Source organism: Chironomus tepperi, unplaced genomic scaffold, assembly GCF_022539635.2.
Source record: "Chironomus tepperi strain 1889 unplaced genomic scaffold, CSIRO-AGI_Ctep_v1 contig_367, whole genome shotgun sequence".
Classification (NCBI taxonomy): domain Eukaryota; kingdom Metazoa; phylum Arthropoda; class Insecta; order Diptera; family Chironomidae; genus Chironomus; species Chironomus tepperi.
The window spans coordinates 433,356-460,717 of record NW_027226489.1 but is presented as its reverse complement, the minus strand read 5'-3'; the positions used below and the strand labels follow the sequence as shown (position 1 = coordinate 460,717).

The following is a 27,362-nucleotide window of genomic DNA, read 5'->3' as shown; positions in this document are numbered from 1 at the left end:
GTTGTCAAAAATTCAGGTTATGTGTGGATGTTGTAGTGCCTGAGAAGTAGTGTACGGGAAAAAAAGAAATTTTGTCCAAAACTGTTGTGTGCCTGACTTATGGCCAAAAAACGATTTTTGGTACCTGCCATTATAAAAATTGTTGGCGTGCTTCAATGCATGGACCAATTTTTTTCAAACTTTTTTTATTTATTAGATATACATAGAACCTACAAAATAGCAACCCATTTGCATAATTTAGGTTCCACTGTATATCCAAAAAGTCAAAAATATGTCAAAAAATGCGATTTTTTTTACATTTCATGCTCTCATTTAGCTATAATGCACTATGGGATAAAAAATATATATGCATTTGATAGAACCTATTTATACCTAAAAATCATACATAGATTGTAATTTAATTGGATGCACTACAAAAGCATAAAATAACTTTAAAGCCAAAAAATTTCGGTTTTTTGTGATTTTTTGACCTTTAACCCCATTTTTCCTTATAAATTAAGTTCGTGCTGTTTCAGGTGAACATTGATTATTAAAGGACTAATATTGTACTATAATTATGTGAAAAAAAATTTCAATATGGGACCCCCCTAGCTCATTTTTGGGGGGTCCAAAGGTATACCCCCCCTCAAAAATGGGGGTCTCTCAAAACTCAATGTTACTTTTCTTAACCGAATGTTTAACAAATAATTTAAAAACACTTTTAAACTACATTTAAACAAATTTTAAGTAGTTTCAAACTGTTCTAAACAATCGAAACTACTCATGTTAGCCAGTTCATAGATTTGTAAGCTTTTGAGTTTTAGACATATTTTCACGAGGTTTTTGGACTCAAATGGCAATACATATATAAATTGTTTATTTTTTCATAAAGTACTAACAATATCCTATCCAACAATATATAATAAGTCATACATAAGGTCAATTCAGTCAAAAATTTTGAAAAATGTTCAAAATTTTATGTTTTTTGAAAATTCATCCTTCACATTTATGCTTATAAATGCTGTTAATCTTAAGTATATGAATTGAATTTGGTATTTTTGTAGACATTAGAGTAGTATTAAGGTAATAAAAAGGAAATCAAAGTCCAAAAATAGCTTAATGTAAAAAAGGACAAAGTCCAATTTACCATATTTTGACTTCCTTTACTCAGTGCAGGGAGCATATAAATTTTATTTTTTGAAATATTTACTATAGATATATACTAGAACTAATAAAAAATAAACAAAAAAATTATTTTCCGAGATTAATTCGAACAAATTTGTCCATTGAAAAACCTTAAAAATAGCAATTTTTTGAATAAATTTGTTTATTCGATTTTTACAATTAGCAACAAAAAAGGATTTTTGTGTCCATATTTTATTAGTTCTAGTATATATCTATAGTAAATATTTCAAAAAATAAAATTTGGATGCTCCCTGCACTGAGTAAAGGAAGTCAAAATATGGTAAATTGGACTTTGTCCTTTTTTACATTAAGCTATTTTTGGACTTTGATTTCCTTTTTATTACCTTAATACTACTCTAATGTCTACAAAAATACCAAATTCGATTCATATACTTAAGATTAACAGCATTTATAAGCATAAATGTGAAGGATGAATTTTCAAAAAACATAAAATTTTGAACATTTTTCAAAATTTTTGACTGAATTGACCTTATGTATGACTTATTATATATTGTTGGATAGGATATTGTTAGTACTTTATGAAAAAATAAACAATTTATATATGTATTGCCATTTGAGTCCAAAAAACCTCGTGAAAATATGTCTAAAACTCAAAAACTTACAAATCTATGAACTGGCTAACATGAGTAGTTTTGATTGTTTAGAACAGTTTGAAACTTCTTAAAATTCGTTTAAATGTAGTTTAAAAGTGTTTTTAAATTATTTGTTAAACATTCGGTTAAGAAAAGTAACATTGAGTTTTGAGAGACCCCCATTTTTGAGGGGGGGTATACCTTTGGACCCCCAAAAATGAGCTAGGGGGGTCCCATATTGAAATTTTTTTTCACATAATAATAGTACAATACTAGTCCTATAATAATCAATGTTCACCTGAAACAGCACGAACTTAATTTATAAGGAAAAATGGGGTTAAAGGTCAAAAAATCACAAAAAACCGAAATTTTTTGGCTTTAAAGTTATTTTATGCTTTTGTAGTGCATCCAATTAAATTACAATCTATGTATGATTTTTAGGTATAAATAGGTTCTATCAAATGCATATATATTTTTTATCCCATAGTGCATTATAGCTAAATGAGAGCATGAAATGTAAAAAAAATCGCATTTTTTGACATATTTTTGACTTTTTTGGATATACAGTGGAACCTAAATTATGCAAATGGGTTGCTATTTTGTAGGTTCTATGTATATCTAATAAATAAAAAAAGTTTGAAAAAAATTGGTCCATGCATTGAAGCACGCCAACAATTTTTATAATGGCAGGTACCAAAAATCGTTTTTTGACCATAAGTCAGGCACACAACAGTTTTGGACAAAATTTCTTTTTTTCCCGTACACTACTTCTCAGGCACTACAACATCCACACATAACCTGAATTTTTGACAACCTTTGCCATTTTGGGCCCATAGTGTGTTAGGGATAAACAATTCCAAGGCTTCCAATCGCAAGTCTAGGCCAGTGGTGAGCAATCGTATATTTTTCGCAGTATATCAGGGTAATAAGCCTCGACCTAAACTGTTCATTGCATTTCCATACATTTTGGCGAAACAATCGTGTGCCGCGACTCATAAGTTGCCAAAAATATAAATTATTTATGATTATTCCAAGATTTGTCATCATTCTTAAAATTCACCCAGCTTCCCATCCCTTGAGAACCTTTCCAAAACCCACAACATTATCATCCATTACACACACATATACACATGCATACTCACACATCCAACAACATTATCATGATAAATAATTTTTGGTACATCGCTCTTACCATTTAATATATGAACTCTAATGGACGCTGGATTGGCATTACTGGGTAGGCATTGATACAAGCCTAATGTCGTTGTCATTATCATCATCAACAATCAAGATGGTAGCATGTGCACATTTCCGTTTATCGAATGATTAAAGTTGGCAACAGAACAACAGAAATAAAAGAAATTTTTTTTATTATTTCAATTTTTTAATTTTTTCAAGGTACTTCATAAATTATAATGATATTGCTAACACGCTTATTACAATTCACATTGTGCTTAATAAATTTTTTTATGTGAAAATTATGAGGCTAAAGAAAGGAGAGTATGGTAATAAAAATTTTCTTTTCCCTTTTTTGCCTCTTCTTCCATTCATTTTCGGTATTGTATAATTAAAGGATATAAATTATGAGCGTGAAGCTGATGATATGATATAAAATGCAATGAATAGAGACACACATACCCGAATCACTTGGAATAGCCTTTTGTACTAGAAGTCGACTAGTCGTGAGAACGCCTTTCTCTGTTACCAGTGATATGCCACCACGTGGTGAATCAAAATTAATTGTCTAGAAAAAGGAAGAATAAAGGAACGTAATGAGATAAAAGAGAAATTAAAAATAATTGTAGATTAAATTGAATTTTGCAGTTCTCTTTTCGAGAAGATTTAATTGTGACATGGCACAAAAAAAAAGAGCTGAAAATTTATGAACGAAGAGTTTTATGGACATTTGGATGGAAAAAAAGAAGAAAATGAAAATTTTCATTTAATGAAGCAGTTGATATCCTTCATTATTTAACTAATCTAATATCAGTGTAAATTGAGTTATGCTGTTAGTAATGAGAGAATCAAGTTTGAGTTTAGTTGGATCTTTTTGGAAGTGCAGCTCAAATGATGACATTTTTTGAAGCATGCTGAACTGTGAAATGACTTTAAGATTGAATTTTATGGGGTAATGTCAAATATTAGCATACTTCCATTCAGCATACAATGAAAGAACTGTACTTAAAATATAACAATCAGGAATAAAGCAATTATCATTCCTTTCAAACTTTGTCGAAATTTTCTAAAGTCCTTCCTGAACTATTGTAGCTTAATTGAAGTAATTTCTGCATCAACACGCAATAAAACACTCAAAAAGTTAGAACATCACGCAAGGGTTTTGGCGTTCATACTCAAACTATTTATGTGAGGGAAAATTCATGTTTTGGTGTGGTAAAATGTTGGAAAATAGTTTTTTTGAAATTTTCCGATTCCAACGATCAATTTTATTTATTTCTATAATTTGAAGAGTTTTCAAAAAAATTCTTTTTTAAAACTTTTTTGAAAAATTAAATTTGTAAAATTTTACTTACTTCTCTATTGTGACTCCATGTCATTGACGGGGGCGGTTCTGGGGCGTAGGCAACCTGGAATTGATAGGAAATTAGATAAGTAAATTTGAACTCTTTCCCTAAATCTATTAAAAATTCTTATATTTGAAATGTAAGGCTGTATAAAATTTACAAATATTCAATCAGTTAAAAGAATAATTAGAAGTTTTTTGAATTTATAAGAAGAGTTTTCAAGTAGCACAAGCCAGTTAATCGATCCAAAATCCGATATTAGTATGTCGTGTCATTGGCATTCAAAGCCATATCAAATTTAAGAAATATTGTAATACAGCCTAAAAAGCAAACCTAGCACCAAGTCAGAATCACGACAACTTGGGATCATGGGTCGATTATTCCTTCCGGTGGCTGTTCGAAGCGGTATGACACGGCATAGGAACAACACTGGTTTGAACATTGTACCCTACAATGGTATACCTGGTATTGCAAAGTGGTATTCCAGTACCGCATCACCAATGGTACAGATTTTTGATCGATTAACCAATTTGTGCTTGCTAATACCAGATTATAATTGTTTTAATGAGAGCTTGAATTCCGCTCAAATTTTGTATTGAAATATTAACTCAAGTCTAAGTAGACATTGGGCAAAGCTGTATTCGAATATATTCAAATATTTTTTTCTTGATGTTCGAATATATTCTAATATTTGCTTAACTCTAAGTATACTCGACTTCATATTATATTCGAGTCAACTTCGAGCTATGGACTTAATCAATAGAAATTATTAGTTATAACTTACGATACAAGTCAGATTTATTGTTGATCCTTTGTTAATAAACAGATCAGCTCCTCCAATAATTTCTGTTACTGGTTCTGTAAGAAAATGGGGAAAAAAATTGTTGAATGAAGTATAAATTAAACCTTTTAATGTAAAATGTGATGTAATTAGCTGTGGTAAAACCATATGAAGCATTTTGTGCAGATGAAAGGAAATTTTGATTCTTTTTTAATTTTTCATTTTGTTTGATCTTTTTTTTTTTAATTTTTAATGAATTTTTTCATTCATTTTGGAAGTAAATTTGATTGACAAAGCTAATTCCATGCAGCATATCGTAAGCCTGAATTCTTACATCATTTAAAATCCTTTTAAAAATTATATAATTTTGAAAAATTTATATTAAAAAATGTTTCGCTTTATTTATCCATTTTCAACCTGAATAAAATGTACTTCAAGTTTTGGCAAGCAGAAAAATAGTTTTCGGGAAGAATGGAAAGATTTATTGATTTAAGTTTATTTCCCATGACTTTTTAAAAACTTATTTTTTTAAAAATATATAAAGCACAATAAAAAGAATGAGGAGCCACTCCAGACTGAAATATTTACGATTTCCTGTTAAAATTAACTTTTTCATTCTATTTTGCGTCTCAAGTGCCAATGGTAATTGAAGCTTTATAAGAGAATTTCTTGTGGAAATTGGGGTTATTTTATCGTCATTTTCATTATTTGATATCATTATCTAAATCATCGTCCTTTTGTTTCTGTTCCGTCTTAAGTACTTTTATAACATCATTTGAGCAACTGAATTAGCACAAAATTTTCTTTTTGCCTTTCTTGTGAAATTGTTGATGATTTCTAGAGGGCATCCTTGAGATGCCGTTTTGGTTACGTCTTGGGATCATTTTGTTGTGTTTTTGTTTTAATGTCGCTTGTTATTTTAATATGGAAGAGTTAAGAGCATAAGAAAATGGAACTTATTAAAAGAATTTCAAAGATTAACTCTAATGCAGCGTAATTTTTGCATTATGAAGCAGGGGAGTATTTGAAGAAAAGGGGAGTGGGGTTTGGAAGCTTTTTGAATGGATCGCCAAATTTGAGGTGCAAATTTAAGTAGTTTTTTGAAGTATTTTGGATGGATCGCCAAATTTAAGGGTGAATTTTGAGATTTTTTCATGAAAAGTCTTTGCAAATTACTTTTATTAATATTTAACTTTTAGGAGAAATAGCTCTTAAAATGTTCCTGAACAGCAAAATGTAGTAAATTTCATTTTTTGTCATAAAAATTCACCGATTTCAGCTGCCAAGGCACTTCCATGTTTTTGCTTTTAACGCTGTCACTTAGATTTTGTTAAGGGACTTCATTGTGCTGATCGGAGTTGAATCTTGGTTCAAACTCAAATCTATAATATTGACAACAAATATATCAATTGAGATGCATTGATAAAATTGATAAATAATGCCAATAACTGCTGAATAGGCATAGTTCAAGCATAAAATTTCAATTCAAATGTAGAATAAAAATACAAGAAGTACTTTTTAGACTTTTATGGCAAAACAAAACTTCCGATTTTCTTATAAAAATTATTTTATTGTAATAAATGGAAAATCCATACAAATGTCATTTGGCAACGTTTCATAGATTATGTAATAAATATCATTTCATCATCAAAATAACAGCAAAAAAGAAAACTTTTGCCATAAAAATAAGCAACTTTTTAATTACATCTCTCTGCTGCTCATCTCAAGTTCTACAAACAAATCTAAATAAAGACCGAAAAGATGCATTAGACGACGACCTTGCTCGTCATTTTATGTTCGCAATTTTTCTCATCCATTTGTTTACATTTTCTGTGATGTTTATGTAATGCTGATGACATTTTTGGGTTGGATAAAAATGCATAAAATTGTTTTTGATGAAGGACATTGAATTCTTAATCCTTCGTAAAAATGTGAAATGCTTTTTTGAATAAGTGAGTTGACAAAGGTAAAGGTTTTTTTTGAAATATTTAACATGAAATTTGAGCTGGTAATTTTGAAATTGGTGCTGCAGATTTTTCTTTAGATACAGATTTATTGTATGATTTTTTGTTGGATTGTGTGTTTTGGTCGAATAAAACGATTAGAGTTCTGCAATATGAAAAAAGGTGTCCCTAATACTTTTTCTCGACTAATTCTCGAGACTGAGACCAAGACCGAAACTAACCGGAAAGTCTCAGTATCAATCTCGGCATCGGGAACCCCAATCGGAAATTGGGAATGAGAAAGCATAGAGAAAGAAAGTTTAAGGGAGCATTGTGTCACGGCCTCTAGTATGCCCTATATCTCAGTAGATAAGATCACTTGACATATAATTAAGAGTCCATATCTATGTTGTGGGTCTAGGACCACTTTGAACTTAGATCCAGCAAGATTCCGAACATTTTCAGAAGTGGAAGTCGATTCGGATTTTGTTCGTAAAAGTCAACTTGAGTCGACTCTACTTACTACAAAATATGAGTCAGCTTCAGAGACAACTCCAAGTTCTCACAATTTTAAAGGATTTATTCAGACACAAGATGTAGCATTCAGATAGAAAAACTTCAAAAAAAGTCAAAATTCAAGAGTAATGACTAGAAAACTAGCAATTTTCATATAAATTTTAAAATAACTTTTTCATATCATAATTCATACTTAAATCATGCACACGCTTTCTCCATAAATCACAAAAGTGCTCAATCCACGTCGTTTAACATTTTTCTAGTAACTCACAAATGATGACAGACATTAAAATTATTATTTTTATTTTTCTTTTTGTTCTACGTAAATTTATTGCTATTTCTGGCTGGGATGACATTCATTTGTTTGTTTCGCCTTTTTATCATTCGACATGCCAACAAAACAGAGATTGTTTCACGTTTTCATTAAAATTATGATTTTTTCGTGTATTCGTACTCTTTATTAGCATTAAAAGATCATGTATTGTACATAAAATATATCTCTAGATGCAGTAAAAAGCAGAGTTTCGGGAATTTTTTGTCATTTTAATTTTGCTGTCTTCTTATGCATGAGACAAAAAAATAAAAAGTTGTCAAATGGAAAATATTACTGTTGTTTTCCATTATTTCAAGTTGTTGAAGAATGTGAAGAAGAAAATGCAAAAAATTAGAGATGGAAAGAATGTTGAGTAAAAATTTTTTCAACCATAATTGTGATGAAAATGAGAAATTTTTTGCACTCTCCATTCTTTTTAAGTGCACAGGGATTTTTTTATAGCATATTTTCTTTATTGTTTAGTTTTGTCTGGCAGTTTTTATAGTTTGTTAGTAAACTGTCTGAGCAGAGTGGGATCTGGAATGTAGAGCTTGTGTCGGGTCATGCATACACCCTAACAGACAAAGAGAATGATTTTATGGTACAGAAATACAACTTCGGTACCTAAAATTGGTGTCTTTACCTGTTTAAGATATGAGCGAATCTGTCAGTTCAAGAGTAAGGCTCAGGGTAAGGTCTCTGGGGTCGAGTGATTAGGTAACATTTCAGATATTTGTATCACTCTTTTGTGAGTACATTGGTATGATTTTCACCATAAATCAATCAATCCTGAGCGACACAGAACAGTACATATTCTTTATGAAACTTTTAAGGCTTCGCTAAACCTCTTTTATCAACACTGTGTGTTAGTTACTCCCGTTTGAAGTCCACATGGCTACTAAAAATTGACGGCTTCAATTTGTTGTTAATAAAAGAGCTTTTACGGAGGCATATAAGCTCCGTTGTGAAGTTTATTCATTTGCGTCGCTCAAAATTATGTATTGTAAGCCCTTATGTTGGTTTGAACTCCTGGATACATCCTACACCCCTGCAAGAACCTAATCATATTCAATTCCAATAAAATTATCATAAAATTGAGTCTCATAGCCAAATCTAGCTAAAATCTTGATAGAAATATTCAGAAACAGATTCATTGAGACAAAAGCTCATTTGACCTCAAAATGCGCTCATTCATCATCTCTCCCATGAATAAATTTCCACTTTTATCATTCAGACAATAGAAAAATAACGAGTGGAAAAATAGCTGCTTGCAAATTCCTTTATTCTTTGTTTTTTTATTCTACACACAAATTGCCACTTTTCTACCCTTTTTCTTCTCCATTCTGTACATATTTTATTTTTTCAAATATTGAAATAAATGAAAACAATTCATTGTCTTCCAACAAAGAGCGAACAGCACTTTTGCATATTATTGTACTCATAAATATTTGCATTTTGGCTCGAGTCTCTAACCACATTCATGAAAATTTCTTTTAATTTATTTAATTTTTCTTTATAAAAACTTTATGTAGCCATATGAGAAGCTATTTTTAGAAAAAAAAAAGTTCAGGCAAAGAAAAAAATCCTCTTTGGTTAGTGATTTATGTTCAGATGATATTGTAATGTTGCCATTGAAAGCTTATTTTGTATTGTTTATGGAGACTGCAAATATGAATGTGGATATAAACAAAGAAAAATTGGATAATGACACTTTCAGTGGAAAACAGACATAGACACATTCGACAAACACATTATTTATATTAGACAACAGTTGATAGTGATGGAAATGAATAAACAATTCATATTAATGGATTTTACATCAATATAATGACATATTTTGCAAATATTGAATTTAAGTTGATTCTGTTTGAAAATTTGATGTAATTAAAATGGAATTAATCCAACAACTCTGAAGAGCAAAAGATTCCGTTATTTAGTCCAAAATTTTGAATTTGAATTCATTTTGTGTACGAAAAAATTTACACACACATATGCAATACAAAATTTGCATCTTCACTTTTTCCATCTTTTTCAAAGAAATCAGCCATAATTGTGAACCATAATTAGAATTTTAGTAAACTATTAAATTATTTCTCGCAAATTGAAGGCATTTAAATGCAATATTAACACTATTTATAGCAAAAAAACTTGATTTAATTCTGATTGGTCATTTTTGTAAACATTACTAATACATGCAAACACATACACAACGATAACAAAGATAATTTGGTTTCTATTAATTTTACTATTTTTGCCTTTAGTTTTACCAGTTATTATGTTCTTATAAATTAGAAATACCATTCTTATTAATGTTTGCATGATTCGTAAGTTGATTTATTGCTTAGAAAGCAAGTATTTTTAATATTTTGTTTAAAAAATTTAACGGACTAAATGTACTAAAATAAGGAATAAAAAAATTCCTTATTTCAAATTTTAGAACAAAATAAGGAAAACCGTTACGCCTTCAGAGTTGTTGGGAATTAATTATTTTGATTGATCTAAAAATAGTATTTTAAGCAGAGTTTGGCAGGGCTTTGGAGTTCGGACTCCATGGAGTCCAACTCTAATTTTAAGGTCTCCTCCTCTAACAGCGCAAATCAGCTATTTTGCACAGAATATAAAGCTTTGGACCTTACAATTTTTAACTCAAGACAATAATAAGCCTAAGAAGCTACTCTAGGAAGTCTGCACTTGGCATTGGAGGTTGACAAGTGTAAGCCAGCTGTAGACACATTTTCAGACGACACCTATGGAAGGTGATGGATCACAATTGATCTGTAAGGTCAGCGAAATAAGAAAGCCTGCCCAAGCAACACAATGGACCCAAGGAGCCAAAATCGACGTTTATGTACTATATTTGGAGGAATGCCAACATTCATCAATTACACGTTGATTCCAACTATCGACATATGGTTACGTGGGGAGTCACCATGAAGCCGCTAAGTCGTTGCTTTAACAGCAAAGCTTGAAGGTGCCATAACGGACTCGCTGATTTCGACCATTTTTTACAAATAAAATCAAAGTTTGTGACCATGCTGTTCGGTCTTAAAACTAAAATTCACAAAACAACCAACATAAATAAAACTAATCTCCAATAAACCCTCTCAAAAGTTACAATTTGTTCAACATCCACAAAGAACTTTAAGCCCTCCTGACCCACAAAATAATTACAGACACGATTCATTATCGATTAATTATAATTCCACAAGTTTTTGTCAACTTCTACACCAAATTTATTCATTCCAAAATTCAACATCTAAATAAATAATGAATAATTTGTGAGTTAAAAGAACCAAAACAATTTCAGATGAACTATGTTCTATTTACTTTTATTATTAATAATTAAGGACATTTGTTGTTACATAATGTACACAATGAACCCTTTTTTGCTAGCTTTTAACGCCTACTTTGAATTAAGGCATAATTAAGGCATTGTGGATGTTTGGTACGATGGGATTTGTTGCTTCGTCCTAAGAAATATTGAGTCTATAACTTCAATCCAAAAAATCTAAACTAAATATTTTATTAGATATTGAGTGAAAAGAAGGAAAGGAAAAGCACGGAAAAGAAAATCAAACGGAAATGCCCCGCTCGAAACTTAATTAAGCAAGCGGTCTTGTTTCTTTAATTAATTTCCACAGAACCGTCTTCTTCCTTCAACGTTTCAGTATGAAAATATTTTTTCCCATCGTCTTTAATTTCCTCATGGGCTTTATCAGTCTACGTACATCGTACATAATTTATTTACTGAATTCCATAAATCTTCATACTAAATGTATATCCAAAAACATTCATTTTGCTGCTTTACGCTCTCTTACGGTACAATGCATAAAAAATTTACAAACGGAATGCATGATAAGAGGTTGAAAGTTTTCCACTTGCTGTTTCCATTTATATGCTTTTTATCATATAATCATGAAATTTTAATCAACAAGAATTTATTTGTTTAGTGAATGTAAGTTTTTTGTTGTTGTGGACATAATATGGGAATAGATCAATTTTGTCTGAGGAAACTAATGGCTGGGATTAGATTTTGTTATATTTGGATATTTTTTACTGGAAATTCTGTTGTATAGGTTGAGATGTTAGAGGTATGAATTGTGAGACAGGTATGCACATGTGTCTATTTGGGGGTGTATCCAGAAGGGAAGGGGAAGGGTCTTTATTGAATTGTTAGACAGGTACATACTTATGTCTATATAGGGCGTGTATCCAGAAGGGAAGGGGAAGGACCCATTTGGATTATTAGCCAAGAGTATACTTATGTCTATTTAAGAGCATATCCAGAAGGGAAGAAGGGTGTTGGACAACAAAAATCCCTGATTAACCCCTGTATCAATCTCAGATAAGCTGATTATAGACAGATACTAACAGGTAAAGAACATGCTTTCATGGTACAGAGATGCCACTACCGTGCCTTAATGCGATCTATTCGCTTGCTAAAGAGAATCACGCAGAATTCTATATTTGGTTTAAAATCCGTTACAATGACTTATTCTTAGTGCACCACGTTGTGTCTGTATATATCACAGATACTAAACCTGCCTAACTGTCTAATCTCCTTATAATTATACTAACTTACAATTCTACAAACTGAAGCTTTCATATTCTCTCAAATAAGCCTCAACATCATCCCAATATGCGCTTAAACCTTCCATGCACTGAATTTCACCCTCTACTCTCCATTTCCCTCCTACTTTTTCACTTATATTTATTTCTATAGTCAGTACACTAGTTTTCAATTAAATATTCAAATAAAAGCGTACATTAAAGTGAAATTAATGTTATAGAATCACGGAAACACTTTTTCATCCACTCTTGATTGTTTTTTGTAAAAGTTAAAAACTTTTTATTATTTTTTATCGGAACGTGCATTGTTCTAGGATCTCTCATCCATGTCTGAATTGTTTTAAAACATTCTTTTTTTTGTTCTCAATGAAAGGGCAGAAATTTTGAACATAATTTAGATGTGCTTGCTGGATAGAAAGCTAAGTGAGAATATTTGTTGATGAAAAATATTTTAATTTTTTTTTAACAAAGTAGTTTTCACCTGCTTATGTAATTCATAAAGTTTTGATGTAGCTAGAGTATAAAAGCATGTAGGAATTGTGCATTACTCACCAACAACAGTCAAGTATACAAAATGTCCGATTGGAGGGGTTGTTGAAATTTGGCACTCGTAGATACCTAATGGGGATATAAAACATTAGTTGCTATATATAGTTTCAATTGCAGGTCATTGCTTCATGACATATGAAGTCCTCAACATGACAACGACCCCATAAGAGTACATACATATTTTCAAGAATTTACAACAAAAATTGCAATCTCAAAATCAATGATAATTAAATTTATCAAAACTCACCAGAATCCTTTCGTTGAGCATATCGTATCCTCAATGTCCATTCTTCTGTGTGTGGTGAGTGCATAGCCTCAAAGCGCTGATCGCTTGTATATGTATATCGTCCTACAGTTAACAGGTGAATATCTCTATGACGCACCCAACTCACCTATTAAATGAAAACATTGGAATTGATTAGTGTCAGTAAGAATTGTCATGCAATTAGAGATTGTTTGAATAAGGCAGTAAAACTAGTTGATGAAGCTGAGATTCAATTAGTTGATTAAATTTGCTAACTGTTATTGATCTGTGGTGCCTGAGTAGATTGGCATCTAGAATATCGAAGTGTATAAAGGTAAATCTGCTTCTGCGAGAGTAAGACCTGTGTGGTTGAATGTGGTCAAAATGAAAAACATTCGTAGGATGCTTACAATATTACAGGATCAAAGTGACTAAAAGTTGAGGTTTTGGTAGGAATTTACTATCAATTGGAATGCAACATAATCCAGAAGCCACTAAAGCATCAAATTTTCTCATATTTTGTATCATTTTTGACAACATCCATGGCAGATTTGCAATTAATTCTCAAACAACTTCAAACTTGACTTGCGGTTTCAATTTCATAACCAACAAAGATTCTTAATTAATTTCAATTCCATTACAAGTTTAAATTGACAGAACATTTTAAGCATATGTATGCTTCCTGTGATTCGTTGATTTGCAACATTGTATGCAATACTACATTTATCATACAGTACTTATGTCAACCAACCATCTCAGTCATAAAAAAACTGCAAATAAAATCAGAGATTTGATGTAGTTCCATGTGCTCCAATAACTCTCAACCTTTATTCTCTTCAATCAGAATTATTACCAGATTAAGTTTAAATTCTTTTACCAACAATGTTACTTCATCCCATTTTCATTCCCTCCACCTGCCATGCAATTTTCCTCATACATTCATTTTATGTGGGAAGAAGAATTATGACAGAAGCGAGGATGACACAAAAAACGAGGAATTTCAAAATGATGACAATGACGACATGTATGAAAATGTTGGAATTAAAATTCTAATGTGACAACAATGGATTCATGCATTGTTGAAGGAAGTAAATTTATTTTTTTTCATATACGAGTAAGATTTAAATTTAAATTTACATTCATGCCTATTGCACATGATCCCTTGGGGAATGAAAGGTGTAAGAATATTCTTCAAGTTTATTTTCATTGTTGTCTTGGGAGTAAAGCAGGCTTTAAAGGTTTGAAAAGGAATAAAATGCCACGGCAACAACAGATGTATATTAAAGTACACATTTAATAGCTTCAATAAATTTTGTAAGTCGTTCACAACTTTCTGGACTTATTGGCAAAATCCATGTCACCAAAAAAGGCAACAAAAATCCACATTAATTCCACCCAAGAGATCCACAAAAATCAACATCAATAAGAACACCTATTCAAAAAATGCAAAATGGTTGAAGTTAAAAAGTAAAGTAAATTATGTATGTGGGAAGTAAATTTCAACATTGTGTGTATGTACACATATATTTGTGGCTTTTTCTACACGAGAGATAAGCAAATAAAGACGGGAGCAACAAAAAAAAAAAAACGGGAGTGAAAAAGAAAATTTCGTATATGTGTGTATATTTGCGTATGAGACAAGTTATTCCATCATGAACATCTCGTTCGTTTTTTTTATGCAAAAGGTTGTAGTTGTCAAAAGCAGATTATTGTCACCAAAAGTATGTAAATTGTGTTGTACAATCTATGATCAGGGTTGGGATTGGTGTAAAAAATGGGAACCCTTTTGACGGAATGATTTACGTACATTTGGGACATATACAGCCTCTCCTGCTCCTCGTTATCCTTGTTATGCTGATAGGAATGTTCATGGGATTTAAAGGCTCGTGGGAAGATTTTCCCATAAAATTCCCAGGATGATAGTAACATTGACATTCCTGACACTAGAATCAACATCCAAAATATGAGCCCCCAACCCTGAATCACAGCCCCTTTTCATGCACTCATGTTTTTAGTATAATATTTGCTATAAGCCACCTAAATATGAAAAGAGTCAACTCTCGACTAGAAACATTCCTACGGCAATCACACAATAATATTATGAGCAATAAGAAACAGAGTCAGAGCAAGAAAATGAATTCATGATGCCATAATATGAATGTCTAATGAAATTTTTCATTTTTGTAGACAATATACATGAAAATATGTGCACTTCCCTATCCCCTTCTATGTGTGTATATTTATTTATTCATTTTTTTTTCGAGTGTATCATTATGCTTATTGTTGATGCTGTTAACAATACACATTGATGTTGCTGCTTTTTTGGGTATGTAAATGATGGAAGAAGAAATATATTTATATATTTTTTTTACTGAATGCATACAAATTGTGCTTTGTTGTTGAAGCGTGGGGGAGAGATGAAGGCACAGAAGTGGATAATGACAGAAACAGCACTCGATGAGAAACACGAAAGAAGACTAGCATTTGCTGTTTTTCTTGTATCACAAAAAATGAAAGTCATTGAATTCATTCAAGTATAATGAGAATTTTTCTTCTTGCTTTTCAGACGACAATTGCAGTGATTTTGTTTAGCGAAATTGTGAAAGTATCCCACGTAGCTTAAATATGTCAAAATGCCAAAACTTATTTTTTCATGTCATGTCGAAGGTTTGCAACCATTCTATTGTGAATTGAGTCTTTTCATGCTATTTATTTGATGGACTGGTTTGTGATTTAGTACGTGCTAGAAGGAATCCTCAACAGTTTAGTAAAGCCATGATGCTATGTGGCAAGAATGCGTTATAAACACCAGAACTCATATAAGCATCATCAACTAGTTCCACAATTTAGACGTATGAATTTTTCATAAGCCTTAAGCTATACACAAAAAAGCAGCATAATGTATATAAAAAATCACAAACTCACCGTTCTATTTCCTAAATTTTTTACTTTACAAACTAAATGTACAGTTTTGCCTACTAATCCCGTCACATTTGACGATATTGTTGTGTCAAAATAAGGGCCTGTGCCGGGTGTAGGAGAGTCTTGTAAAAATTCTGTTCTAAACTTTCGTGAATTACCAGCGAAAGCACCTGTAAAGATATCAAGAAAAAAGGAAATGTAAGATTGTGGTTGAATATTTTAAGCATCAAAAAAAAAGGTACAAATGTAATCTTATTATTGTCATAGTCATCATCGTCACTATAATAATCATGATCATCCGAGGTAGACAAAAAAAAGGTGTTCAGGTGCAGGGTCGTCCATTTGTGATCATGAACATAAAAAGGGATTGAATAAACATTTTACATCTCCTCCAATTCGTACAGAATTTTAAAAAATTTGTTCACACAAAACATTCCACATCATTGAATTACAAAAAAAATGGGAAATGACTACTTACATACATGAAATGTATTTGTAGGAGGTTTTTCCTTTCTTTATTCTACTCTCTTGGAAAATTGCTTTCCTTTTTTTTATCTCTCACCTATCATCACATATGTACAACATCAAACGTAATTATATTGCCTTTGCTTAACCAGTAACCACTTTATAAGAGACATAGAGTTGTTAGGGGATATAAAAGTTAAAATCTGGTGCGCTTTATTTTAGGAAGTGTGTTGACTCATTCCATGACAAATTTCTTTTTTTTATAAACGTCCTGAGTTATTTCCGGTTGTGTTTTTGATGGTGGAAGGCACAATATTCGTACATCCGCTTAGGTTTGAAATTCAAAATCTCATTATGTTAATTAATTTTTAGAAAACTCAGATTTTTGCCCAATCACTTCCTCGTGATAAAAAAAATTACGGAACCGGAAGTTCAACCAACTTCATTTTCAGACTCATAAAATGGATATTTTTTATGCCTTTTGCTCACATATTTCGACATCATAGAATCTCTACTAGGAAAAAAAAGTCACCTCTTCCTGCTCTATGTGTCGTGTATGATTATATGTACACATCTCTATCTCCTATCTGTTCACTATGTGTAGAATATGTGAAGGAGAAAAAAAAAAGGTTTTTTCAAGTGAAAAAGGAGAAAAAAAAATTATTATTAGTAGATATTACAGAATAATCTCTTGTTTAACAGCATGAGGAGCTGTGAACGATCTCTGTTTTCTCATAATAATCCCATTTATATTACATATTTATTTATAGATAGGTACATTTTGATTATTCAAGCCCTAAATTGAATTATCCGATTTTTTTTTATTTTCAGTATGGCTTCATGGGTGTAAAATTTGTGATTCAATTAATAAAGTAATATTGAAACTTTTTAGGACATATTTTGCATGATTTTCACGTTTTTCAGTTCTAACAAAAATGTCTTTAACTTTGAAAGTCAGTAAAATCCTTTAATTGCTGCAATTAAATTCAATATAAATTTTTATATTCCGATATTAAAATAAGGCTGACATACAGCAGTAAAGCAGACATTTTTCCATCAAAATCTATCGTAAAAGCTTCAAATTTATTAATGAAAATCAAGTAAAATACAGCAGATGCCTTAATAAAATTAATTATTCAATAACCCAAAAGTTCATTCACCCAACAATAAATATCTCAACTTAGCAATTGTGTACCTCAATTTAAAATTCAGGACAGAAGCTATAAAGATTGTATAAACTATAAAAAAAAAATATCACAAATTCTATGCCATAAATTTCAAAACATATGTCCATTCAAATTTGAAAATCAATTTCACAAACTATCCACTCTTAAAAATTTATCAGAGCATGACGAGAAAGCTTCAGCTTCAATAATTCTATGAAAAATTTTTATGCTTTATCAAAAAAGATATAAAAGAGAAATTTTGTATAGTAAATGGAATTCCATTTTGAGCTACTCAATGTCAAATGAAAAATAGTCTTCAAGTTTAATCAATCAATTTACGATCAAACCTTTCTCAATTTTATGTAATGTTACTTGAAAGACTTTTGTGCTTGTACAACTTTTGTAGCTTGAAAATATTCAAAGGAAAATTTATATTGTCAGGTCTAAGAGAGGATTCCTGAGTAGGAATTGTTAGATTTCATAGGAAATATTAATTCCAGAGTTATGGATATTGTCATGATATTTCAAGCTTATAACTGGACATGAGGTAGATTAGTTGCAGTTGTGGAACAGGATATTGTGCCTATGATTCAAAATTGAAGCGTTATTTCTAAAAATGATCATCCAGAGCTCAGAGTGGACTGTTATTCTGTTATTTTATCGATTTGCTGTCAAAAGGGCATATCTATAACAGGCTCTGACTTTGCATAGGCTTGCCTATACATAGATATTCCTTTAATTAAGGCAAAAGCTACCATGATGCTGTTAGGCACGTTTTTAAAGGCACCTATGTGACATCTCTGGCTATTTTGTATGATAGGGTCAACTCAACTCAAACTCATGTGAAATTCAACTCGACTTCAAGTTCTGAAGTCATCTAGCCTCCATAATATGCTTTCCCGGAAGATTTTCGGGACTTGGACGGGATCTGGATGGTGATCTGGGACCGGGACCGGGAAATCTCGGGAATAAGGAAAAAATATGGACTAAAAAGTCCATATATCCTTTGAATATTACGTCATTTATGAACAACTCCCATGAAAAATTTCCACTCAGTTCATTTTCAAGATCCAGATTGTAAGACTCGATCAAAACATCATTCAATATCCATTAACTGTCTTTATAATTCTGACAAAATCAACCTAATGAACCAAATACCAGATTTTATCATCAATACATGCGTAAATTTATGCAAATGCCTTAGATCTATGATGTCACTCAGTATAAATAAATAACTATACAAGAAAAATTGCTCAATGGTATGAAAAAAAGGAGCTTCTACTTAGCCATCCTATCTATCTCATCCAAAAACCCTTTCATGTGACTCTCCTTTTGTTTCTCTTATCAACAGGCTTCTTCAAAGGAACAGAATCGAAAGGAAATGAGAAACAATTTAAATTTTATGTACATGAATAATGCATGACATATATAGTCTTATTCATTTTCTTTTTTATCATCTTTATTGTGTCGTATGATGTCTGATGTCCGAAAAAAATTGAATGGATGGCATATGGACTAACCTACTGTTAAATATGTTAAGATATCTATCTATTCGTTTATGCTATGTCAAGCAGATGATCAACATTAGATGAATTTATACACTAAATTGAGATTGACGAGATGATTGCGTGTATGGCAGTATTATGTTGAAAAATATGGTAGGAGCTTGTCCATTTTGATGTTGTTTTAAATTCATAATGCTGTTCTATTTGAAATTTTTAGAAATTTCTTAAGAATATGCCATTTTTGGGGGAAGTTTCCCTTAAATTCTCATTTAAATTCAATAGTCTTGTTATTGTATTTCAGAAGTTGAAGCACAATTGATTTATGAGTCCATCAAATGTTAAAAATTATCCCTAGTTGCCCAATTAAATCGTCAGAGTGCTGCAAAATTGTCACTATGACTACCATACATAAGGGTACTTTAATGGCTACGTAAACCCTGATTTTAAGCTTATTTTCTAGCAAAAAATGAAATTTGCAACCTCGTGCAGCTAGGGAAAAATTTGAAGTGGAAAATTTCTAGTCCATTCCACTCCAATTTTCTGCAATAATTTGCAGAACTCAATAAGTCAAGATTACTGCTAATTTAGAAAATCTCTTGAGCTGTATCTTGCAGCTAAGTTGTGGAAATTTGATTCCATGATAAAAATTTCCACGAATTGTAAGGTTAAAAGGAGAAAAGCCCGTAGCAATTACCCTACTTATAATCTGAAGAGGCACCAAAAATGATCCTTAATTCTTATTAATTCCATCACGTTGCTCATTTAGAGAGATAATTTTAAGGATTCATACTTTCTCTCATTTATGCTAATGCTCTTCTAATGCAAAGTAAATCTTCAAATTTCTTGAAGAATCTATCAAATTACACCATTTGCCAATTATGTTTAATACTGTTTTAGAGAGTGCAGAGGTAATCTTAATTTCCAATTATCTAAGCAGGAGTAATAATTTGGAGATGATTCTGAATTTGCACGCTTAAATTGGTAATTTTATAAGGCAGAGTTGTTAAGTTAGCAGCTGGGGTTGAGATTTTGTTGCGCGACAATCAATGGGGTCAAAAAGTCGATTTTTTATTACGTGTTAAGCTTCAGATAATTAAGATGTAGAGCTGAGTTAGGGTTATTTGCGGTTAATAGGCTCTCAGTAGACTTACAGCTTATAGAGGGATCAGAACCACTCCTTTCATGAGATTACTGCCTGTAGCATTCAAAGGGAGGCTGTGAGACGCGTTTCCACTATATATGATTCGAAAAGGACAAGTGAAGGACGAGTGTCGAGTCTCGAGAACTCGCAGGGTCGGTATTGAGATAATTAGGAACCAAAGTACTTAACCATTCCATCACCGACCCACTTTGACTCTTCAACCCCTGTATAAGGTAATTACCTTAGTCACATGAATCACAATAAGTATTCCGTCGTTCTGAAATTATTCGCATTAAATTTTTTTAATGCAGCACATCTTTTTTTCATTTTTTTCTCGTATTCTACCATATACTTTTCAATTTATGTTCACATATACTATACTTTTAATTAAATTTCACACTCTAAATCACAAGACAGAAAACAAAAGCTCTTGTGTATGGTGAAGCAGTAATGAATGTTGCCACAACAGAGTGTGAGGAAGAAAGAATAAAGTTAAGTATAGATGAGGAAATTCTACTTCCCAATCTCATCTCTCTATCCGTGTATTTGTGTAAAGTTTATTTTTTTCAGAGACTATATAGAATGAATAAAGTTTCATGATGATACTCAGCTGGCTCAGAAAAGCTTCGATAATTCAGTTGCAGCATGTATATATATAAATGAGATAACAAACAGAGGGAGGAACGGAAATGATGATAAAACTAGAAGAAATGAAACTTTTTTTTTTGTTTGCTTAATTTTTAAATACTTTTTTTTGGGGATTTTTTTTGCAGTTGGAAAAATAACAGAAAAATTTCACATTTTTGTACTTTGAGGCATGAAAATAAAGTTGAAATGATGGTTCAGATTTAGAGCGCATTTGGTTTGAGTTCGAATATTCTTGAAGCTGCTAGACTCTGGATTCCAGAGCTTGAAATCAACTCGAATATTATACGGATTTGTGGCAACATTTTCATACAAAAAACGAGTCGACTTCAAGCTCTGCTTTGGAGTTTTCATGGAAAAATTGCATTTTGGATGCAAATCGTGATCATTAAATTCAATCAAAGTAACAGGACACTTTTGAGGCTTTATCGGAAATGGTATTGCAAATTGGCAAGTGGAAGTCAGCTTCTGGCGACTAATGTGGGAGGTCATGGATCACAATTGACCTGTACGACCAACAAAGTAAGAAAGTAAGTTCAGACGGGGGATTTGCATGGCGTCGACATAATTTATGCATAAATTATGCACAATTTATGCATAATTTTGCGTGAATTATGCATAATTTATGCATAAATTCTGCATAATTTGTGCATAATAATTCTGCATAATTTTTCAAAAAAATTATGCATAAATTATGCATTAATTTTTTCAAATTCTAATTTTCTAATTTTTTTTTCAAAATTTTTCCAAAAATTATGCATAATTTTTGCATTAATTATGCATATATTTTTTTTTAAATTATGCATTAATTATGCATAATAATTCCACACAAAATATGCATAAATTATGCATAATTCTGCACAAATTATGCATAAATTATGAGAAACGCATGCATAAATTATGCATACCGCATGCAAAAATTATGCAGAACTTTTGCAGAATTTTCAAAATTCATCGAAAAAAAAAGTTCGCCCATGCCAAGGCTTGAACCCAAGACCTCATGCATAGACTTAGTTTTAAAGCTTAGCTATTACCATTGCGCCATCAAGACAAATTAACTCATATTTAAATGGTGGCAATTTCTCATATATAAAGAATTTATTTATTATAATGATTTTAATTATAATCAATTTAAATTTATTTTCACATGATTAAAGAATAGGTTCTCCGTAAATTTTCATTATTATGGCAAAAATGTAAAATTATATACTTCACAAGAGGATTTTAATTCGTAAATTTCGTATGAAGCACCACTAAGTACCAACCCCACCTTCTCGTATCGAGAGGCTTTAATTCAAGCCACATCTATCAATGACGACCAAGGCTAAATGAAAACCAATTAACGATTGTAAACTCAGTAGCTGAAACGTGAGAACGTTATCAGGACCAATAGCGATGTCAGCACTAGTAGATAATTTGTATGGCTTTGTAAGAAAAACCATACAAATTATCGAGAATTTGTACGGTTTTTGTCTGTTTTGCAACTCTGATTCAGAGTCTTCTTCAGTGGCGGAACCAGAGGCAGTTTTGGAACAAGACTCATTGCGAACCCGAAGTGGTTCGTTTAGTTTTAGTAATCTTTCCTTTTAGAAAATATTCCGAATTAAAATCATAAATTCTTTATATATGAGAAATTGCCATCATATATATATGAGTTAATTTGTCTTGATGGCGCAATGGTAATAGCTAAGCTTTAAAACTAAGTCTATGCATGAGGTCTTAGGTTCAAGCCTTGGCATGGGCGAACTTTTTTTTTCGATAAAGTTTGAAAATTCTGCAAAAGTTCTGCATAATTTTTGCATGCGGTTTGCATAATTTATGCATGCGTTTCTCATAATTTATGCATAATTTGTGCAGAATTATACATAATATATGCATATTTTGTGTGGAATTATTATGCACAATTAATGCATAATTTTAAAAAATTATATGCATAATTAATGCATAAATTATGCATAATTTTTGGAAAAATTTTGAAAAAAAATTAGAAAATTAGAATTTGAAAAAATTAATGCATAATTTATGCATAATTTTTTTGAAAAATTATGCAGAATTATTATGCACAAATTATGCAGAATTTATGCATAAATTATGCATAATTCACGCAAAATTATGCATAAATTGTGCATAATTTATGCATAAATTATGTCGACGCCATGCAAGACAATCCACCAAAACCCTCGAAAAATATAAAATAAAAAAAGTTAAATAGAAGAAAAAAATAATTCGAATGAACAAAAATTCGAGAATTGAAATAAACAGCTGCACGAATATTCACAAGAAATTCACGTAATTGAATTGGTAGAGGAGATTTTTTTTAATGAAAAACAATAGAGAGGGATCAGAAGAAAATATAAAAAATATTCTAAAAAGTAGGAAATAAAAAAATAAAATCACGCTTCTTAAATAAAACATAAAAAATAATAAAAAAAATTTGAAATTAAGAAAAGAAGCTAAAATATTTTTCCAAAATATTCTTGTGTAGTACAAGAACAATATGACTTAAAAGCGTGGGGCGAAATTACTATCGTTTTAACACTAACTTCTTCTTTTGAACGCCCCACGCTTTTAAGTCATATTGTTCTTGTACTACACAAGAATATTTTGGAAAAATATTTTAGCTTCTTTTCTTAATTTCAAATTTTTTTTATTATTTTTTATGTTTTATTTAAGAAGCGTGATTTTATTTTTTTATTTCCTACTTTTTAGAACTTTTTTTTTAAGTTTTTTAGTCTTTTTTAAAAGCGTGTTTTTTAAAAAGTTTTTTTTAACGTTTTTTTTTCTTTTAAAGTTTTTTAGTCTTTTTTAAAAGCGTGTTTTTTAAAAAGTTTTTTTTAACGTTTTTTTTTTCTTTTAAAGTTTTTTAGTCTTTTTTAAAAGCGTGTTTTTTAAAAGTTTTTTTTAACGTTTTTTTTTATTTACTACTTTTTAGTCTTGTTAATCCAAGGAAAATTTTTATTAAACTATTTTTCTACAATCAGCAGAAATGTACAGTTTTCTTACGTGTTGGAAAATTTTCACGCCTTCACTCGCTTCGCTCCGTTCAGGCCGCAAAAATTTGTGAGCTTCGCTCAACCAAGTCCGAACTACGTTCGAACTGCTTAAGTTCGAGCTTCGCTCGAACTATTTTTTTACTTACGATAATCCATGTAGTTTTCTTACGTGTTGGAAAATTTTCACGCCTTCACTCGCTTCGCTCCGTTCAGGTCGCAAAAATTTGTGAGCTTCGCTCAACCAAGTCCGAACTACGTTCGAACTGCTTAAGTTCGAGCTTCGCTCGAACTATTTTTTTACTTACGATAATCCATGTAGTTTTCTTACGTGTTGGAAAATTTTCACGCCTTCACTCGCTTCGCTCCGTTCAGGTCGCAAAAATTTGTGAGCTTCGCTCAACCAAGTCCGAACTACGTTCGAACTGCTTAAGTTCGAGCTTCGCTCGAACTATTTTTTTACTTACGATAATCCATGTAGTTTTCTTACGTGTTGGAAAATTTTCACGCCTTCACTCGCTTCGCTCCGTTCAGGTCGCAAAATTTGTGAGCTTCGCTCAACCAAGTCCGAACTACGTTCGAACTGCTTAAGTTCGAGCTTCGCTCGAACTATTTTTTTACTTACGATAATCCATGTAGTTTTCTTACGTGTTGGAAAATTTTCACGCCTTCACTCGCTTCGCTCCGTTCAGGTCGCAAAAATTTGTGAGCTTCGCTCAACCAAGTCCGAACTACGTTCGAACTGCTTAAGTTCGAGCTTCGCTCGAACTATTTTTTTACTTACGATAATCCATGTAGTTTTCTTACGTGTTGGAAAATTTTCACGCCTTCACTCGCTTCGCTCCGTTCAGGTCGCAAAAATTTGTGAGCTTCGCTCAACCAAGTCCGAACTACGTTCGAACTGCTTAAGTTCGAGCTTCGCTCGAACTATTTTTTTACTTACGATAATCCATGTAGTTTTCTTACGTGTTGGAAAATTTTCACGCCTTCACTCGCTTCGCTCCGTTCAGGTCGCAAAAATTTGTGAGCTTCGCTCAACCAAGTCCGAACTACGTTCGAACTGCTTAAGTTCGAGCTTCGCTCGAACTATTTTTTTACTTACGATAATCCATGTAGTTTTCTTACGTGTTGGAAAATTTTCACGCCTTCACTCGCTTCGCTCCGTTCAGGTCTCAAAAATTTGTGAGCTTCGCTCAACCAAGTCCGAACTACGTTTGAACTGCTTAAGTTCGAGCTTCGCCCGACTGTTATTAAGTCACAGTAGTGTCGGACTCCACTTCGCTTCGCTTCGTTCGTCCGACTGTTGTTAGGTCACAGTAGTTTCGGACTCCACTTCGCTTCGCTTCGTTCGTCCGACTGTTGTTAGGTCACAGTAGTGTCGGACTCCACTTCGCTTCGCTTCGTTCGCCCGACTGTTGTTAGGTCACAGTAGTGTCGGACTCCACTTCGCTTCGCTTCGTTCGCCCGACTGTTGTTAGGTCACAGTAGTGTCGGACTCCACTTCGCTTCGCTTCGTTCGCCCGACTGTTGTTAGGTCACAGTAGTGTTGGACTCCACTTCGCTTCGCTTCGTTCGCCCGACTGTTGTTAGGTCACAGTAGTGTCGGACTCCGCTTCACTTCGCTTCGTTCGTCCGACTGTTGTTAGGTCACAGTAGTGTCGGACTCCACTTCGCTTCGCTTCGTTCGTCCGACTGTTGTTAGGTCACAGTAGTGTCGGACTCCACTTCGCTTCGCTTCGTTCGTCCGACTGTTGTTAGGTCACAGTAGGGTCGGACTCCACTTCGCTTCGCTTCGTTCGTCCGACTGTTGTTAGGTCACAGTAGTGTCGGACTCCACTTCGCTTCGCTTCGTTCGCCCGACTGTTGTTAGGTCACAGTAGTGTCGGACTCCAATTCGCTTCGCTTTGTTCGCCCGACTGTTATTAAGTCACAGTAGTGTCGGACTCCACTTCGCTTCGCTTCGTTCGTCCGACTGTTGTTAGGTCACAGTTGTGTCGGACTCCACTTCGCTTCGCTTCGTTCGCCCGACTGTTGTTAGGTCACGGTAGTGTCGGGCTCCACTTCGCTTCGCTTCGTTTCGTTCGCCCGACTATTACAAGATCATAGTTGTATACTTTTTCAGTAACGACAACATATTTTCATATGTGCACAATTCTCGAGTTTTTCATGATGTATATAATGTTAGGATCGGACTGGAATTCCGCTCGAAAGCAATATATAAAACTAAACAACTTACTGCTATGTCTTGTGAAGTATAATTAAATTTGTATTGAAACCATACAACAGCCTATAATATTTCCATACAATTTTAAAGTAATATCAAATTGTTAGTTTTCTAATTGAGAACTGATATTTTACAGTACACTGATATTTTACAGTACAGCATGATTGTGTATTATCCATATCCATAATTATAACGAATAGTAAAATCCAGGACCATATTTATACAGTATATCAAGATCCAGTAAGATCCAGGACCATATTTATACAGTATATCAAGATCCAGTAAGATCCAGGACCATATTTATACAGTATATCAAGATCCATTAAGATCCAGGACCATATTTATACAGTATATCAAGATCCAGTAAGATCCAGGACCATATTTATACAGTATATCAAGATCCAGTAACATCCAGGACCATATTTATACAGTATAACAAGATCCAGTAAGATCCAGGACCATATTTATACAGTATATCAAGATCCAGTAAGATCCAGGACCATATTTATACAGTATAACAAGATCCAGTAACATCCAGGCCCATATTTATACAGTATATCAAGATCCAGTATGATCCAGGACCATATTTATACAGTATAACAAGATCCAGTAAGATCCAGGACCATATTTATACAGTATATCAAGATCCAGTAACATCCAGGACCATATTTATACAGTATATCAAGATCCAGTAAGATCCAGGACCATATTTATACAGTATAACAAGATCCAGTAAGATCCAGGACCATATTTATACAGTATATCAAGATCCAGTAACATCCAGGACCATATTTATACAGTATAACAAGATCCAGTAAGATCCAGGACCATATTTATACAGTATATCAAGATCCAGTAACATCCAGGACCATATTTATACAGTATATCAAGATCCAGTATGATCCAGGACCATATTTATACAGTATAACAAGATCCAGTAAGATCCAGGACCATATTTATACAGTATATCAAGATCCAGTAAGATCCAGGACCATATTTATACAGTATATCAAGATCCAGTAACATCCAGGACCATATTTATACAGTATATCAAGATCCAGTAAGATCCAGGACCATATTTATACAGTATATCAAGATCCAGTAAGATCC

The 27,362-nt window shown here is 32.2% G+C and overlaps 1 protein-coding gene across 3 annotated transcripts in view; it reads right to left on the bottom strand.

Moving 5' to 3' along the window:
- Positions 1-27,362, bottom strand: part of LOC139095611 (zwei Ig domain protein zig-8-like) — a 74,102-nt gene that overhangs the window by 7,720 nt on the left and 39,020 nt on the right. For all 3 annotated transcript variants that reach the window (XM_070646998.1, XM_070647000.1, XM_070646999.1), the window contains exons 3-9: positions 16,120-16,286; positions 13,198-13,342; positions 12,954-13,019; positions 5,064-5,137; positions 4,289-4,342; positions 3,396-3,501; positions 2,950-3,012 (exon numbers count right to left, since the gene is read on the bottom strand). In XM_070646998.1, coding sequence (XP_070503099.1) covers positions 2,950-3,012; positions 3,396-3,501; positions 4,289-4,342; positions 5,064-5,137; positions 12,954-13,019; positions 13,198-13,342; positions 16,120-16,286 — 675 coding nt within the window. The remainder of the gene's footprint in view (positions 1-2,949; positions 3,013-3,395; positions 3,502-4,288; positions 4,343-5,063; positions 5,138-12,953; positions 13,020-13,197; positions 13,343-16,119; positions 16,287-27,362) is intronic.